The sequence below is a fragment of the Ammospiza caudacuta genome, chromosome 1 (assembly GCF_027887145.1).
Source record: "Ammospiza caudacuta isolate bAmmCau1 chromosome 1, bAmmCau1.pri, whole genome shotgun sequence".
NCBI lineage: Eukaryota > Metazoa > Chordata > Aves > Passeriformes > Passerellidae > Ammospiza > Ammospiza caudacuta.
This window is the reverse complement of record NC_080593.1, coordinates 98,501,964-98,519,534: the sequence shown is the minus strand read 5'-3', so window position 1 is coordinate 98,519,534 and position 17,571 is coordinate 98,501,964. Positions and strand designations below refer to the sequence as shown.

The window sequence follows — 17,571 nt, the reverse complement described above, 5'->3', positions numbered from 1 at the left end:
TTCATCATAAAACCAATAGTCTGCATTAGCTGCTTTATTTGCAATTGGATTTCGGTTCAGTAGATCTCTTAACATGCACAAGCTTGTCTGGACTGTGTTTGTACTTCAGTATTGAAGCATATCACAGAATTTTGCCTAACTGAGAATAATTAAAATGCACAAAACAAACTCCTGTATAATAATCTTGGATTTCTATATCTCTTATCTCCCGTCAAAACTTTGCTTTCCTTTTATGCAAGATATTTAAAAAGAAAGAAGGGGGAAAAAATTAAGTGCTAATGGATCGTTTAACAAATGCCACATTTGGTTAAGGTTTACAACTAAAATCATTCATCCATACATGTGAAGAAAACAAAGCAAGTCAGTCAAGCTCTGGACACATTGGTTTTCATTGTGGATATCTCATTAGTAAATACTTAACAGCATCTAAAAGTAATGACTCTCTTTTCTATTTGTTTATTAGTTGCTAGGAAAAAAAACACATGCAGGAATAGTCATTACCAATTATTGCTGTACAGTGATTTGCAAGAGCTGCTGTCACAGATGGAAAAGATATCTGGCCATTTTTCCACAGTAATGTAGCTACAAGGCTGAAAGAGTCTACCCACGTCTCATGAAGTACAGACGTTAATTCAGGATCTGCAAAGATAACACAGGAAAAAAATCAAACCACTTAAAAATGTGCACAGACCTGGAAAGCTGAGCCTGACCACGCCTGCCCATTTGCCTCAAGGTGGTACCTAAATGAAGACCTGCCTCAGTCTGGTTATAAAGGAAACAAAGTACTTCATTACCTAAGCCGGCTTTGGGGCGTATGGTGAGAATCCTGAAGGTATTCCCTAAGAGAGGTTTCAGCAGTTCATCCTGGCTTACAAGATCAGAGTCCACCAATAAACATGATTTTAGAAGCCTGGACACAGATGACAAGTACTGAAGTAGTAACAAGACCTGTTAAATATTTGTAGAAAGATATGAAAAAAAGCTATATATTTATACCTTCCACATTATTTTAAGTTTACTCACATTAATTTAACTGATTCATAATGTTTTAATAAAAACCATTTAAATAATAGAACATGAATTTGAAATGTTTCTCTCAATTTTTACTGTAGAAGATGAAACAGAATCCCTAGACTGGAAACACTTATGTGCAATCAATTTTCTAGTGGCAAAGCAAAAGTTCCTTGTGAGAAGGTCATGATTCTTGCTACATTTACAGCAGCATACTCATTGGATGGTCACAAAGGAAAAGACAAAAATGGTCATTAATACTGAAGAATACATGTGTCTTCCTAGAAACAGAAGCTGACATATTTATTTATTTATTTATTCTCATAAATTTTCTGCAGAAACACATTTCTTTAATTAGAAGAGTAATTTACTTCCAAGTAAATCTGAACTCAGAGCAGCAGAAGCTACGAAATGGTTGTGTCATGAAACAGCATATTCTATACATTGTATATACAGAATTAAATTTGATAAAAAGGTAGTTCTATCAGCAGCAACCCTATATGGTTTGCATACATCAAAATCAGCTGAGAACTACGTAAGTGTCTGTAGGATCAGAGACAAAGCAATGCAGCCAGGTGTGTTACAGATAAATATCCAATGTGTAGGTAACTATATCTGGCTCATACTCCAGTAACATACAAAAAAATTCTATTACATAATTTCTTCAATGCCTAAATTTAACTTATACTTTTAAAAGACAATTCATTTTCAGTTTTGTCATTCCAATTACAATCCTAACACAGAAATTAATTCTTCTGTGTTGAATAAAATAGTTTATTTTCACTTAAGCTTTGTCAAAAGCACAAAGATTCACATGAATGTGGCCTATAACAGTGTGTCTGGACTATGTTAATGAAGATAAATTATGCTAACATAAATGAATTCATAATTTAAAAAAATTAGGAAGTAACAAATGCTTCTCTGACCTGAGCTTTTACATATTCCATATGACATTGATGACCCAATGGAGCTTTCAGTTCCAAGATGTATCTTTCAACCAGATTAGCACTAACAAGACTAAAACAAAATATATTGGTTAGAAATATGGTTAAGTAATTAAACAGTCTATTAACTTAACATTCCATAGAAGAGAATAATATAAATAAACCAAGTAGAAATAAGGTAAGATGTTCTTACTGCTAAACCCCACTATTTTAAAGTAGTCTAGTGCAATGGCATCTATAGCAGCAGTACGTTGTTTCAAAATAGCTAGACTAATATAAATTCCAATAGCTGCTACTGCACTGGCAAAAATCAATTTTTTCTATTTGATTTCTTATTTTCTTTCCTCTAGAAGAATAAACAGCTCTGTAATAATATAAGCTGTACTCACACCAGGGTTGTTGGGGTTTTATGTTTGTTTGTCTGTGTTTCGTTTTTTCTATTAATTGCACTATGAAAAGCAACTTCAAATGCTCTTGAATATTTTCACCAAAAAATGAACTAATTTTTCATGCTACACTTCAGGAGTTCCAAACATTTTTTAAGGACAAAAGAATTGGCTACAATGGAAATGGAAACATGGCATACAATCTGAAGACTTCTTTGAAGTGGTTCCTCCTTTTAAAAGGAAGTAAAATACTAGGATTCATCATCCAAATTTGGCACGTTCTATTTACTCTCTTTTAGCGTGAAAATCCTTGGCTCATCTTCAAAATATTTTATACAATTCAAAGAAGAAAAACAAAATGAGCTGAAATGATATGCAATTCCAAATACCTGACAAAACCCTAAAACATCATGAGAGGAACACAGTAGTCCTACATAAGACATACACCACAAATGGAATCACCAATATGACTACCTATTCTACGAAAAAAAAAAAAAGAAGTAATTCTGATTCATTTCTTCAATTGATTGTATTTTTTTATTAAAAAAAAAATTGAACATTTCAGGAGCAAGACGTGCCCAATAAGTTTAATAGTTTTAGTAAGAAACATAAGTAGATCTCCTTCGAAGATTTTTTAAGCCTCTATTGCTACACCTTGTTTGTAGTTCAACAGTTATTGATCTCATACCTGCTGAGAGTTGTTAGCAAATGTGTTTGTTGAAGGGCAATTCCAGTATCTTTTGGCATGACAACCAGCAAATTGTGCAGAAGGCTGCAAACAGCTGACAAAAGGGCAGGTGTGACTACAGCATGCTGTTTAGATAGACCAGCAGACATGGGAGCATCATGTTGACTTGGAGATTCTGTTATGTTTGTATCACTTTGACCTAGAGTGTGTTGAATAAAAAAAACCCCAAAACAACAAAAATATTAAATTACAGCCGTTACATAGACCAAGTTTATCTGCATTTTTCATAAAACATCCAAGTCCTCTCTATATTTAAATTGTATATTCAGGAATGAATGGCAAAAAAAAAAAAAAAAAAAAAGATTTAATCAGATACAGGAAATAGTTCCCAAATAAAATGCTCCCTCCACCAGGCATTAAATTAAGATAACTAGCAAATTTGGAAAGACTCAAATTACCAGTACTTTCTTGAAAAGAAAAATATTTTTATTTGTACACAGCTCTCTCTACATCCATGATTATAAATATATTTTATATTATATTAATTCTTATGCTTCTACATATAAAGAGAATTATATACAGATCTTTGTGCATGTACGTGCATACACACTCCTATGTATGTCTATGGCAGCTCTACCATGATGTGTTGAAAGCTTGACTAGATGCCAGGAAGAGAACCTAAGTCTTGAGTTACATTTCAAGCTGTGCCATTTTCACTTGCTTCTGTCAAATGTCACATGAAAGGAAGTGTTTAATATTTGTCTGCTAAAACAACCACTAGAAACATCAACCAGCAACATGCAAGCTGTACAATGCACAGCATGGACAAGCACTGAAATATGGGCAGGTGAACACACTGGCTTTGCATCAGGTACAAGACTCAAGCCTGACTTACCTTGTGCCGTAAGCCGATCAACCACAGCTTCCGGAATAAAACTGGCTGAGCCTGGAACTGCTGCCTGAAGCTCAGTAACACTCTCCAGTGATGGTGATGCAGACAGAATCTAGAAAGCCATAAAAAGGAAACCGGTTGATTCCAGTTTTTACAGACTAGTCTTTTATTTATATTCTGCTTAGGAAGGGAGAAAAACACATCATAGCATAAAACAAAGTCAAATACAATGTACGTATTACTGTTCAAAATAAATTTGATTAGATTTTATCCACTATGTGCGTGCATATATATGATAAAAAACCCTATAATTGAAACTATTAAAAGATGGGCAATATGAACGGTCTGAAAGATTTCAGTCAAGAACTGATCAATGCCCATGTTACTGGAAATTCCTTCTCTTCATCCTTCTTTTTCATCCATATAATTGACTCAACCTACATTTGGATAAAGATAGAAAGACATTACTGAAGCATTTAAACTCAAATTTTTCATGGACTATTTGCTCTACTGAGAACATCAGCACTTGTCCCTTTGTACCAGGACACACTCAGATAAAAATATCACAAGTGCATTTGTCATCAGTCAAAGTTGATGTCCCCGAGTCTTTTGAACTCTGGGTACTTTTCTTAACCTTAATCCTGTGATCCTTAAATGTATTCATTTCATAGTGTAGCTATGAGATGTTTAAATGACAGTAGGTAACTTTACTGACAGAATACCATGCTCCTCCTGCCCATTTTGCACTATTTACATTATGAATTTTGTGTGTTTTCAAAAGCTCCTAATGCTCTTGCTACTGTGTTTAAAACCACAAGCCTGAGATCAGAAGACCCAGAATCCACCTAAATTATGTGCTTTTGTGACACAAGAAGACCTGTAACTTGTTTCAGAGCACAGGACAAGGATCTATCATGTTAAGTCACTCTTTCACTTCTGATTTTTATTTTCTAGATGGAATAGTCACATCAGACAGTTTTCTTCAAGAGTATAACTATATAAAGCAGAGAATACAGAATGTAGGAGAATCCAATGAAATCCCAACAGAGTCAGAACTTGAAGGGTGTTATTAGAATTTTCCTCACAGTGAGCTTTCTAAGGAAGACTGAAATATCTCAAAGGTTTCCAACAGTTGGAATATATTTTTACACAAGGAAATGTTAAAAGTGATTTAACAGACAAAAAGGGTGCAGGGAAGGAAATCACAGATCACTCTGTTCCTAGCTATTGTATCTTTGCAACCTCCACAGTGTACACTTCCTCTTCTCCCACATTTTCCTCTGGTCCCACTATTGTTCATCCTACAACCACGAGTCTTTCTTCTTAAATCTGCTCAGTCATTCCTCAAGAAAAGTCAGAGGATTATTGTAACACATAAAACAAGGTACAGTGAGATCTGGGGGTGTGTCCAAAACACAGGGAGCACATAGAGCTCACAGAGTGAGCACATAGAGTGTCCAAAATATAGAGCACATAGATAGAGCACATAGTGTCCAAAACACAGAGAGCTTGGATCCCATAAACACTAGGAAAATGCTTGGCTAAATTATTTTCTTATTAGCAAAATGCAGTACCAAGCTGTACTGAGTGATTGAAATTCAAATCCTATTTTGCACAACTAAAAAGCATATTTGCCAATTTAAAAAAAGTTACTTGAAGTTCTATGCTTGCTAATTTAAATAATTACCAAAATCCATTATTTATATTAAGCTAATCTATCATGACACATGGCAAATTCTGCAGTTTCTCAGCACTACACATCAATTCCAAGCATTCTAATAGGTGAGAAAAACCAGACCACTTTTCCTTAAATAATCCAAACCCAAAATGCAATTTCTATCATTCCATATGGTTTTTCTGAAACAAGTAACTATATTAACTATATTGAGAGTCATCTTACAGATATAATTATGAATTATACAGCCTTTCACATATTAGCAAAAAGTATCAGCTACCTCTGATACAACTGTTCTTTCTCTATCTTCTAAGACTCTCCAAATACTTAGGGCAAGAAAATAAATAGTTCTCAGTTACATTAAAAAAAAAAAAGCAGCAAAAGCTTTAGCTGGTTAGAAAAATATCATCTTCCTGCACTGATGGAACATTTATTGTTAATTGCATCACAGTGGGAAATAGGTTAAACACCAAAATTTTCTGTCATAACAGAAAATATACAGTAATACAATGAAGTTGTTTCCACACTATTCCGCCTTCCAGGGAAAAAAAAAAAGATATTGCCACTTGTCTAAGTCACTTTTGATAAGGATGAACTATAAGTTTAGCACACAGTATTTAGTAAAGGATATTTACTACTGCTACCATATTGTTCCTGGGAGCAATGAAGCATTGTGCTGCTGAACAGTGAAACTTTGGAAGGGGATGTAATAGGGGAAAAGGTTCTGTGTATGTGGAGAGGGAGACGACAAGTGCAGATTAGAACTAATTCAAAAGAATACAAAAATTGTCAGAGTGGAAACACAGGAGAAATGTGAGGGTTTTGCCATTTATCTACTAGATAGGAATAAAAAGTCTTTTCTTAACCTCTAGTACAAAAATCCCTCTGGCATTGCTTTAATAGGCTTGCAGTGATTAATTCTATTCAGTTCCCTTTTCAAAGGTTTAAATCATTTAACTGTATAACACTCTGGTAACCACAGTTCCAGAAAATAAAGCACACATTTTTATAGAAAATAGCAAAGATGATTTCATAGGAAAGAATGGCCATGACTTAAAGCTGTCTGAGAGATGTCTGTAGATCTTTAACCCACATCATTTTTAGCTCAAGTTTTTAACTAACTGCTCATTTTGCTAAGATATCCTGGACACAGAACAGCCCTCGCATATTTATGCAATGTAAAGCAAGTCGGGAATTCCATGCAAATGGGTGATCTCTTACCATATCTATCAAACACAAACCAAACATGTTGGTTAAAACAAGAGTAAGAATTTGTCTTCTCTAATGATAACCTGAGTTAACATTTAAACTATTTATTCCATAAAAGACCAAGATTATTAATAATCTCAGAATGATAGGCTTTTTGCAGTATCCACATTCCAGTTCACAGAAAAATAAAGATAAATTTGACAAAAATCTGTAATCCACTGGGATATTAAAGATAAAAAATACAGTGCATGTGAGTTAACACAGTACAGACAATCCAGTTCTGCTGTCTTTTCTATTACACCAAAACATTGATTTTTTCATCCCTACATGACAATTCTTTACTCTATAAAACAAACAAAACTTTACTTATGGTTTCTGTAAAATTTCTAACTCTCTTTTTAATTTTAACAATTTTATTTCTGCAAACTTGGAAAAAATAATTGGGGATGGAGGAAAAAAGATAAAGCCAAAAAGTAATTTAGCTGCAACTTTCAGTTACGGTCATGTGGCTCTATGTGAAATCAGCTCATGATAGCAGACAGCTCAAATAAAGAACTGGCTACATGAAATCTAATAGAATGTCAGGAATAGGAAACAATATGGACATATCTAGATCAAATTTTTAATGTTATTTAAATAGGAGAGAAGAGTTTTCAATAGAAACAATCTACTTGGTTTGATTGCTTTTTCTCAAGTATTTCTGGGTGTTTTCATCAAATCTGTGCCACACACCCTAAAACACATTTTGACCCTTCAGCGAGACCTGCAGATTCTTTTCCATCTGTGATGGGGAAAGCACGCCATCTGGTGGCCTTGGAATAACTGTATCTTCCCGGCACCATCAACATCCAACATAAAACAATAAACTTCTACAAACTTTTTTTTGTAATGACTTCATAAACATATTTCTTTATTCGTACATCGAAACAGAAAATGGGCCAAACTGTGACCCAAAAGTTTGAAGTTATGTAGGAGTAAATTACAAATGCTTGAGATTTCAGGACAAGTTTTCAGGAGTATTTCTTAATTTCACTAGATACACACTTAGCTAACTGCTCTCTGAAATAGAGTTTACAATCAGCCTCCATCAAAGTTACGCTCATCCACCTTTTTTCTCCTAATTAATAGTGGCATTGGAACATCAGACCTCTACATCTTGCGGCTTGGAAATTTTCAACACGTCTTGTCAGTACTGCCATTTTTTAAAGGTAAGAAATTCAGTAAATAAAAAAAACTAAATGAAGTTTACAGCTGCTAAAAATGCCCATGAAGGACTGAAGGACAAAGGGAAATTAAACTAACTTCCAGAAATGACAATCAAAGTCTTAGTGGGACTAAGAATCTTCGTACATGTCAGGGAAAGAAGAAAAACAAAACAAAACACAAACTTCTATAAAACTCACATGGTTAGCTGTAAGAGCCTTATCTTAGCAAGTATGAAGTCACAGAATCACAGAATCACAGAAATTCTAGGCTGGAAGAGACCTTTAAGATCATCAAGTCCAACCCATGTTCTAACAATTCAACTAGATCATGGCAGCAAGTGCCACATCCAGTCTTTTTTTAAACTCTTCGAGGGATGGTGACTCTACCACCTCCCTGGGTAGATGATTCCAGTATCTGATCACTCTTTCTGTAAAATACCTCCTTCTTAATTCTAACTTGCATCTCCCTTGACACAGCTTGAGACTGTGTCCTCTTGTTCTATCTGTTATCGCCCGGAGAAAGAGGCTGACCCCCAGCTCACCACAGCCACCCTTCAGGACGTTGCAGAGAGTGATGAGGTCACCCCTGAGTCTCCTTTTCTCCAGGCTGAACAACCCCAGCTCCCTCAGTCGTTCTTCATACGGCTTGTGCTCCAAGCCCCTCACCAGCCTCGTTGCTCTCCTTTGGACACGCTCAAGCAGCTCAACGTCCCTCCTAAAGTGAGGGGCCCAGAACTGGACCAATACTCCAGGTGAGGCCTCACCAGTGCCGAGTACAGAGGAAGAATGACCTCCCTGCTCCTGCTGGCCACACCATTCCTGATACTGGCCAGGATGGCATTGGCCTTCTTGGCCACCTGGGCACACTGCTGGCTCATGTTCAGCCGACTGTCAACCAGCACCCCCAGGTCCCTTTCCACCTGAGCACTGTCCAGCCACACCGTCCCCAGCTTATATCGTTGGAAGACTGATATAAATTAGTGTAGCTTAGTACTACACTGTACCTTCCACTGTTAATAATTACTTGTGTGTCTGGTGAATGGAATAGTAGAGCTAAAGTCTTTGCGTAAACTATGTTGCCACTTTACATATAAAACATATGATACATTAATTTGATCTAATAGATTCCAAATTTTTTTTTTGTTTTTTTAACTACTGAAGCTTAAGAAATTTAACGCTATGAACTTTTCCAATTCTTCATAAAAACTCAAGCACAATTTTAAGTACATTAGACACCAAACCCTGATAAAAATTGCTGCAGTTTAACTTTGTCTTCAAGTAATGTGAACAAAACAAGATGAAATTTGGTCAACTTTCACTCCTCTAAGTAAGTGGCACTCAATTTATTCAGTAAAAAGTGATCTAGGAACAACTGCTTTTAAAAAATCTGAGATTCTTATGTAAATAGTTTTTAAGGAGCAATCATGATTGCATATACTTCCTGATTTACATGCACTTTCATTTATTTTAGTTTTGATCTTCAAATTTGAATATTTGTTTATAAAATGACCCTAAGGGGCTGGGGGGTTGTTGTTCTTCATTAATGAAAATAAAATTGATTAATAAAATTTCTTAAAATGAGAAATAAGTTTACAACTAAAGTGCACTTTTTCCTCAATTATTAAAAACATGGAAGATAGCATTATCAGTACTAGACAGGAATAAATTTATAACAGAGAATCACAAGAACACGGAAATTATACTTGTGTAATACTTTTGAGACAAAATTTTAATACTAGTTTTTTAGTTTTTATTTTTACTATGTTTCACAGCAAAATTAGGCAGAGAAATTTTTGTCAAGAAAAAAATATAGGATCTTGTGATTTATCAGCCTTTGTCAAATCCACACATGCATCTGTTTAAGAGAAAAGAAATTTCTAAACAATGATATTCTGGATTCAGTAATATATCAGATGGTCATTCATAAATTAAATTAATTTTGAATATGAAACTGAAGTTTAACGTTCAGTGCAACATGTCAGTTTTCTTGGATCTATTCTGCAATCTTTGAAAAATACATTATTTTTATCAGGTAACTAATGAGTGTTACAAAAGCTTTCTCCACAGCCTGAACTAATATTACAAATCTACTCTGGAACTGAAAGAATGTCTTTCAATTTTGCCTCCTGCATTTGCCATCAAAGATGGCACATGTGTACAGCTTTTCATTGCCATAGTCAGAAACAATTTTTTAAGCAGCCACCTGCTTTCTGTTTCCCATGACTGCAAGCACTTGTGCCACTTTTAACTTCTACAAAAGCATTTTCAGAATCCAGGGTTTATTATGGCCCAGAATACCCAATGTATTTATGTGGCTTTGATTGATCCAGTTCTGTAGCCGTGTTGTGTAAACACAGGTTCACTCTGAACAGACAATTTGGATAAAAGCAACAGAAGTGACAACCAGAAATGGAGACAACTGCATTTTGTCAATAAAGCCAATTACACAGTAATCTCTAGAGAATATGCCTTGTTGTGGGAAGCTACAGAATTCAATACAGCCTTATGCATTTAGCTAGTCAAGGCAAGCTGCCTTATTTATTTTTGCTCAGGTTAAGAATCACAAAAGGGTTTTTGCAGCATATTAAAGCTACATTGGAGTAAATTTCAACTTAATTTCACAGCTAATTTCTGATTGAGTTCAGGTTTTGAGTTTTGCCAGAGTTTTTTTTTAACAATTTTAAGAGCGCTAATTTTCTTGACAGCAGTCCACAAACAACTTTATATTTAAAATTAATAATTACTCTGCAAGTTACCATAGTTTCAGATGTTGAGTGAGAATGTGAAGATTTTCTCTGACTAGGTGGAGCCTTCCAAAGATTGAGAGAATCATCAAAATCTGTAGGGCAAAAAAAAAAAAAGAATCAAAATTACTGTAACAAGCTTTTTAAAGGACTGTTTCAGTGAAAAAATTGCCAAGCACAGCTATCCTTCTGAAGATCTCAGAACACAAGTTTTCACACATTGTATCTATGAAATCTTACAAATCAAATTACCTGAATAAATAGAAATAAAAGATTTTCAGTGAAACAAAGTAGTCTAGAAAAAAATACACTTCACTCAAACTGCAGTTGCATAGCCTTCAGTCATTTTAAACATTTTAGTTTCATTTCAGTTAAAACACAAGAGTACAAAAGTATTGAAGCACTATACTAGGGTCTCAAAGAACACATAATAAACTGATATCCTTCTCTTCAAAAAACTTCAAATTCGCATTTTAAGAGAACTCGTTTCAAGAGGACCCATATTCATAAATACAACAAAGGCAGAATTACTATGTCAATCTGTTTCAGAATAAAAAGTGCCAAAAATGTTACAGCACAAACCTGTCAGTAATACTTTTGAAGCTGTCATATATTTAGAAAAGAAAATAGCAAGGAATAAAGTTAGACTACGCCGTTTGTGAGTGCAAACTTACAAAAGTAGATGTCCTATATATATCCTCAGTAATTACTATACTGAACTAATGATCTTATTTTTAACATTACATTGAAGATGACTTTTATACATTCCTAAAAAATATGAGAAAATTACATAGGGAAAAACCTAATAAGCTTTAGGTCCTGTTTTCCCCTTTCTAAAGAAACAAAAATATTATTTCCTATTCCTGAAATACTGTATTTTCTGGCTTTGCTTTGCAATCTCTGAATAAAATGTATCTCAATTGCTCACTGAAAAGTTGTACCATTCTACATTTTCAGTTACTATTAGATACAACATTGCAGGAGCTCACAGAACTACCAAAAGGCACATATTAGAGAACCATGGGAGCAGCAAAATGGGTTGGATTGAAAAATTACACTTATAGATAAAATAAAGCAGACACTGAAGAAATTGAGGATTTTTATGGCTGGAATTTTGTGTACTGGTAAGGTATTTCTCTCAGTTAGTTAACTAAGAATGCTCCTTTTCCTTGGGTCTGTCATAAAGTCATAACTTAGCTGGGGAAGTAACATTTCTCTTCTGTTCATGCCTCTGGAACAGCTTTATCAAATGCAGAATCCAGCAGGATGCTCAGCCTGGAATGTGCAAAACAACTCAAACAATACTTTAATTTGCAAAGCTCTAAGTGGTGAACTGAGAGGACGTGTCATGCTGCTTTCGGTGTTGAATTATACTAAACCAGCCTGACTCATCAACCCCAAAAGTTAAACACCCTGGCAGAGAGTTGAAGGATACTTTATCATGTCTGCCACTTCTTATCTAAAAATCCTAAGGTGGCCTGAGACATATGACTGACAGTCAATCACTTTAAACTCTCATGGGTAACATCAATCTCTTATTAATAATTGTTTCTTTTTTGCCAGCTTTAATATAGTTGCTTTAACATAATTCCTTTCATATAGTACATTATACTACACTAGCAGTTTTACCTTCTATACTGCGTAGTAAATAATTCCGATTACCATCTTTTTGTCTAGTTATTTATCATAGTAAGTCATTCATTTTTTTATAAATATATCTGGTTTGCAACCCTTAATCTCACAACATAAAGTCAGACAAAGGCTGAAACACATCTCTACAATTCCTTAGATTTAAACCACTGAAAAAGTCTGGGTCTAGGTTTGAATCCAGCTGCAGACAGGTTCCTCTCTAAGAAGACATTTAAAGAGCAAAGGGGTCCTTCCTGCACCTTGGGACTCAGTGGCAGGGCTTCTCTAAACAACTTTGTCTGCAGCTCCCTCTTCACTCATGACACAGACTTAAAAAGAACTATTTAAATCAGCAGCCTTAAAAGATGGAAATATGGAAACTTAGGCCCACATAAATAGGTAAGTAAAGGAAAAAAACCCACTCATTAATTTTCTGCCCTGTGACAGCTTTTACTAATTGATCTCTGAAAAATCCCCTAGCTTTCTAAAGTTACAATCATCAGATATATTTGGACAAGGAAATGTGTCTCCACAATGCACCACAGTGAGCCTTAGAAATATTGTTCAATAAATTGTTAGTAAATATAAAAGTTAGAGCTGAGATATTCCAAGGGAATACAGGTTAAAAACATACAAATAATACCCCAATCTGAGTATTACATTTCATCAGTCTAGGAATTAAATTATATATCTGAATGTCTTAGAATGCAGATTATTAGAGTCCATTCCTACTCATGTAACTTTGAAGCTGAACACATGAAGAAACAGGAATCTAAGTAAAGTTAATCTATTTATTTTTCCCAAATTTTCCTTGTATGAAAATTGACTGGATGTCATAAAGTGGAAATTGTTAAAAGTATTTTATCCCCAATATTTTGCAAGAAAATTTATTGCAGAACCAATTACGTCTTTTCCATTTTCAACTTTCTGAAGATGTAAATAACAGCCCAGAACCTTTTCTGAGCTATGTTAAATTAGAGACTTATCTACTTAAATCCTCACAGCAATCTTTTGACTTCACAACACATTTAAGTACAGGGTTTATATACATTATGTTCCCCTCTTATATAGAGGGGAACAGAATTATTGGAGGTAAGTTACTCAAAACAACACTCTAAGTAGGCTTCAAGCACCAGAAGATGACATCAACATCACTTACCAGTTACACCACCTTTTTCTATGCTGAGCTTGTCTTCCTTGTAAGAATTCAAATCGAACATGTAACATCCCAGGTAACAGTGTTTCACCATCTGATTCACATGTTCATAGAACTGGCAGTGATACAAAAGGGCTTTAAGGGCAGGTACTCCTGTCTGAGAGAGGCCAGATTCTTCATCATGCACACAAGGACCCTGAAGACATTAAATTCACAGACATCATTACTTTAAAGAAATGTTTTATATAGAATGAACTGTCAGAAAAACCCACCCTAACTAGGGCTAATGCTGTGTATATGTGTGTACACTGGTTTACAGGCTGTAACTAATAAATTCCAAAAATGAAATTAAGATTTTAACGTTGAGCTGAATCATTATATTTTACAAAAGCTGTCATGACTTTGCAAAATCAAACAGTTATTAGTGTCCTGATAAGTGTGCTAACAGTTAAGTAAGAACTCATGAAAAGCTGTAAATGAGTGGCATCAAGACAGTAAACGTACCAGACTTTACGATTTTCATGTCTCATTTATTTCTACTTACAGGTACTAAGCAATGAAAAAGTTTTCCTTAGGCAAAAACAACACTTAGATAAGACTAAATATCCTGAAAAAGTCCTCCTGCCCTAAAGTATACCGTCATTATACTACATCTAGCTATGTCAATCTTCTGTGAAAAAAGATACTGTAGAAAACAAGACATAACCAAAACCAATTCTCTTTGAAGTATGGTTTTCAATTATTTCTTTTTAAATACTGACATCAAGGAAAACTTGCTAGAGCAGTGAATTTATACCTTAAGATAATGGATTGTAGTCATATTTCAAATAAACAGCTTAGGTTGGCTACCTTTGTTAAACATTTCTTCAGAGTTTTCCATGTTAACACAAAACCCAAAAAGTTTTATTAAGCTACACATAATCTGGTTTAGACTGACCATGAAAATTAGAAATGCAAAGAAGGCAGAAGAACTCAAAAATTCAAATCTATTACATTGAGAAAGGCAGTTTTAGAGGGCATCCTGCAGTAGTTCAAAAATAAATTAGTTAAAATTATGGAAAGAAAAACTTTCAGTGCTAATTAGAAACTTCCTTTGGCAGTCAGGAGAGAGCAGAGCTGGATCAACCGAAAATAAGTAACTTAAAAACACTATTTATCCTCAATGAACTCTCCCTCAAACCCTTCATTTACGCGGGATACAAGTTTATTTCCCAATAAAAAAAAATGAAATCAAAAACCAGATACAGTAGAAGCAGTAATACTATTTTGTATTACAAGATAAGCTATCACCAAAATTTTAGATCGTTACTCTCATTCTGTTTGGTTTCTGTAATACAAAAACTACTTTCACTCCTTGCCTTTTACATCAGCTAGTGGAGAATGAGATATGATGAACAGTTTGAGGCAGAATGCAGCATTTCAAGTAAACTATTTATGATGAATTATAAAACTCTACTCATACACTGTCAGCAACAGACTTAGACTGTATTGACTATGACAAGTGCAAACTTAGGAAATGCTGAGAAATTGAGTCCAAATTTTACTGCCCAGGATTGTCATTGCCAGTTTCAAAAACCATGCCAGATACTTTACTGTACAATGGGGGGGCCTTGAGTTACTCATCAATTACATTGACAGAGTGCTCTGACTTCAGCAATCTTTATACAACACAGTCGGCTGCACTCTTACACTGCTTTACACAGGCTGGCTTGACTCATGACTAAAGAGCAGCGTAGGAAATTTTTCAAGTAACATAGCAAAATGAAATATTATAAAGCAGATCAACTAGACAAAAGTAACACTAGAGACATTCTCATGAAGATACTGGCCCGCAAACTCTATTTCTACTTTTTTTTTCCAGTCCTATATGCCTAAGGAATAAAATAGTAATGTTCTAATTTGGCTATAGCACTGTATTCCTACTATTCACCAAGATCCATTTAATAGCTCTCCTTTTCTTCCTGGCTCTAAAGGAAACAGACAAATCACGTTCAGTACAAAGGAAAAAAGTTACTCTGAAATATAAAATTTTATTCTGGTGGTATGTTACAGTTTTAATTGTTGTTTTTCTTTTGAACAGTTTTAATTTACCAGTAACCATGAAGTGTTGTTTGATAACATCTTTCAGCATGAATGCTTTTTAAGTGATGAGCAATTTCCATTAAACGTAGTTCTTAATAAGAATCACATTGACTCAAAGCTTCTCTTAATTGCACTGGAATTCATCCAGAATTGTGCAACTGGATTCAATTTTTGTCACCTCACCATAGTAATTGAATTTTTTTATAAAAGGCTAAAAAACAACTTTTAATAGAGTCTATATTGACAAGCTACAATGGCTGCCCTCTTGTTATCCCCTACTATTATGAATTTAGACAAGTACTATTTATATTGATAAATTAGAAGTAGTAAGACTGAAACAAGGGCCAGATTTGTAAAATTGCTTCCACATCTTCTTTTATGACTACATGTAAAGAAAAGATGAGACATTCTGTACAATTCGACTCCAAGAAATAGCATAATCAATTTTGGGTGCAGCTGAATCATAGATAACTTATCCTAGTAAAACAGCTGGAATACCTTTCAGCACTAACTTGATCTTTTGCAGAAAGGAACAGATTAAAAATAATATTGCTGCGTCTGCAAATTTCTTCAAAAACTAATATACACTGTTCCCATATAGGTAATCTCAAACACTGAAAGGAACAAGACAGACATTAAAAATAGATATGAAGGTCACAAAAAAATTTAAAAATTGCAAGCTAATATCCTAAATATCCTGATGTACAATGAACCAGACTTGCTGAGAGTAAAATAAGATGACTGACTCAAGAACAGAACTGTAAAAGTCTCCAGGGCATGTTATCAATTTAAAAAATATCTGATAAGAGAAGGTAGAGAGATAGACTCCTCTCACTGGTATCCAGTGACAGAAGAAAAGGCATTGAGCAAAAACTAAAATAAAGGAAATTCTATTTCAACCTAAGGAAAAAAACTCTCTATCTGAGGGTAGCCAAACATGAGAACAAGTTGTCCAGAGAGACTGTGGAGTCTCCATTCTTGGAGAAACTCAAAATCCAACTGGAAACAGCCCTGAGCAAACCCAGTCTAGAGTTCCCTTTGCTTTGAGAAAGTGGTTGTCTTCAAGAAGCATTTAAATTGACCTAAGTGACAAACTGCTTCATGTTTCTGCCAAAACATTTCATAAACATCACATTAACAGAATTTCCTCTTCCTCATGCACCTCAAATCATGTTTTACCTGCATTTCAAGTGTGAGTAAAATAAATTAGCAATTACTATCCTAAAACATTAACAATATACCATATAAATAAGCAAGTGTCCTAGCAACCCAAAGATACTACATTCATGAAATGCAACATATATGTAATCTAAATCTGGTTGTTTTATTGAGCTTGCTGAAAGTTTGAGAGAAGTTTGTCTATTCATTTATTTCTCTTTCCAAAATGTAATCTTAGACATGTAATTTTTAAAGTTCATATTATACAGGTATTCTGACACAACTTTTCATATTGAATGACATCTCTCTGCAACACCACGACTTTTGTTATCCAATTTAATAGTCACTCACTTGCCAAATGCAATCTTTCATGTCTTCTGTAGGGATTGGAATCACAAGCAGATTTTGTAGAATAAAAGCAGCCTGAAAGAAATTAAAGCATCAATATTGCCATCTAGCCATCACAGTTCAAAAAGCCACATCAGATTGAAGAGTACTGTCTACATATTATTCCACTGCGTCAGATATATGTTGAAATACACAGAATTCTCATGTTCATGCTGGGAAAAAATAATTAGAAGGATATAACTTCAAAGCCCTCAAACTTCTCTTACAAGAGATGTCATTAGAGCATGGCCCAAGAGCAGGCTGGTATAAAAAACGACAAGGAAAAGATGGGATGGAAACCACAAGGAAACAAATTTATTTATAAAATACTTTCATCACTGTTCCAGCACAGTCAATTTTACAGAACAAGCATTACAAGTACTAGGGCAAAAATTCCTGAACAGA

General features: G+C 34.5%; 1 protein-coding gene across 1 annotated transcript in view; it reads right to left on the bottom strand.

Moving 5' to 3' along the window:
• RTTN (rotatin) overlaps positions 1 to 17,571 on the bottom strand; it is a 79,940-nt gene that overhangs the window by 20,538 nt on the left and 41,831 nt on the right. The window contains 8 exon segments of the mRNA XM_058804595.1: positions 502 to 639; positions 795 to 948; positions 1,938 to 2,028; positions 3,030 to 3,228; positions 3,925 to 4,033; positions 10,767 to 10,849; positions 13,543 to 13,735; positions 17,131 to 17,202. Coding sequence (XP_058660578.1) covers positions 502 to 639; positions 795 to 948; positions 1,938 to 2,028; positions 3,030 to 3,228; positions 3,925 to 4,033; positions 10,767 to 10,849; positions 13,543 to 13,735; positions 17,131 to 17,202 — 1,039 coding nt within the window.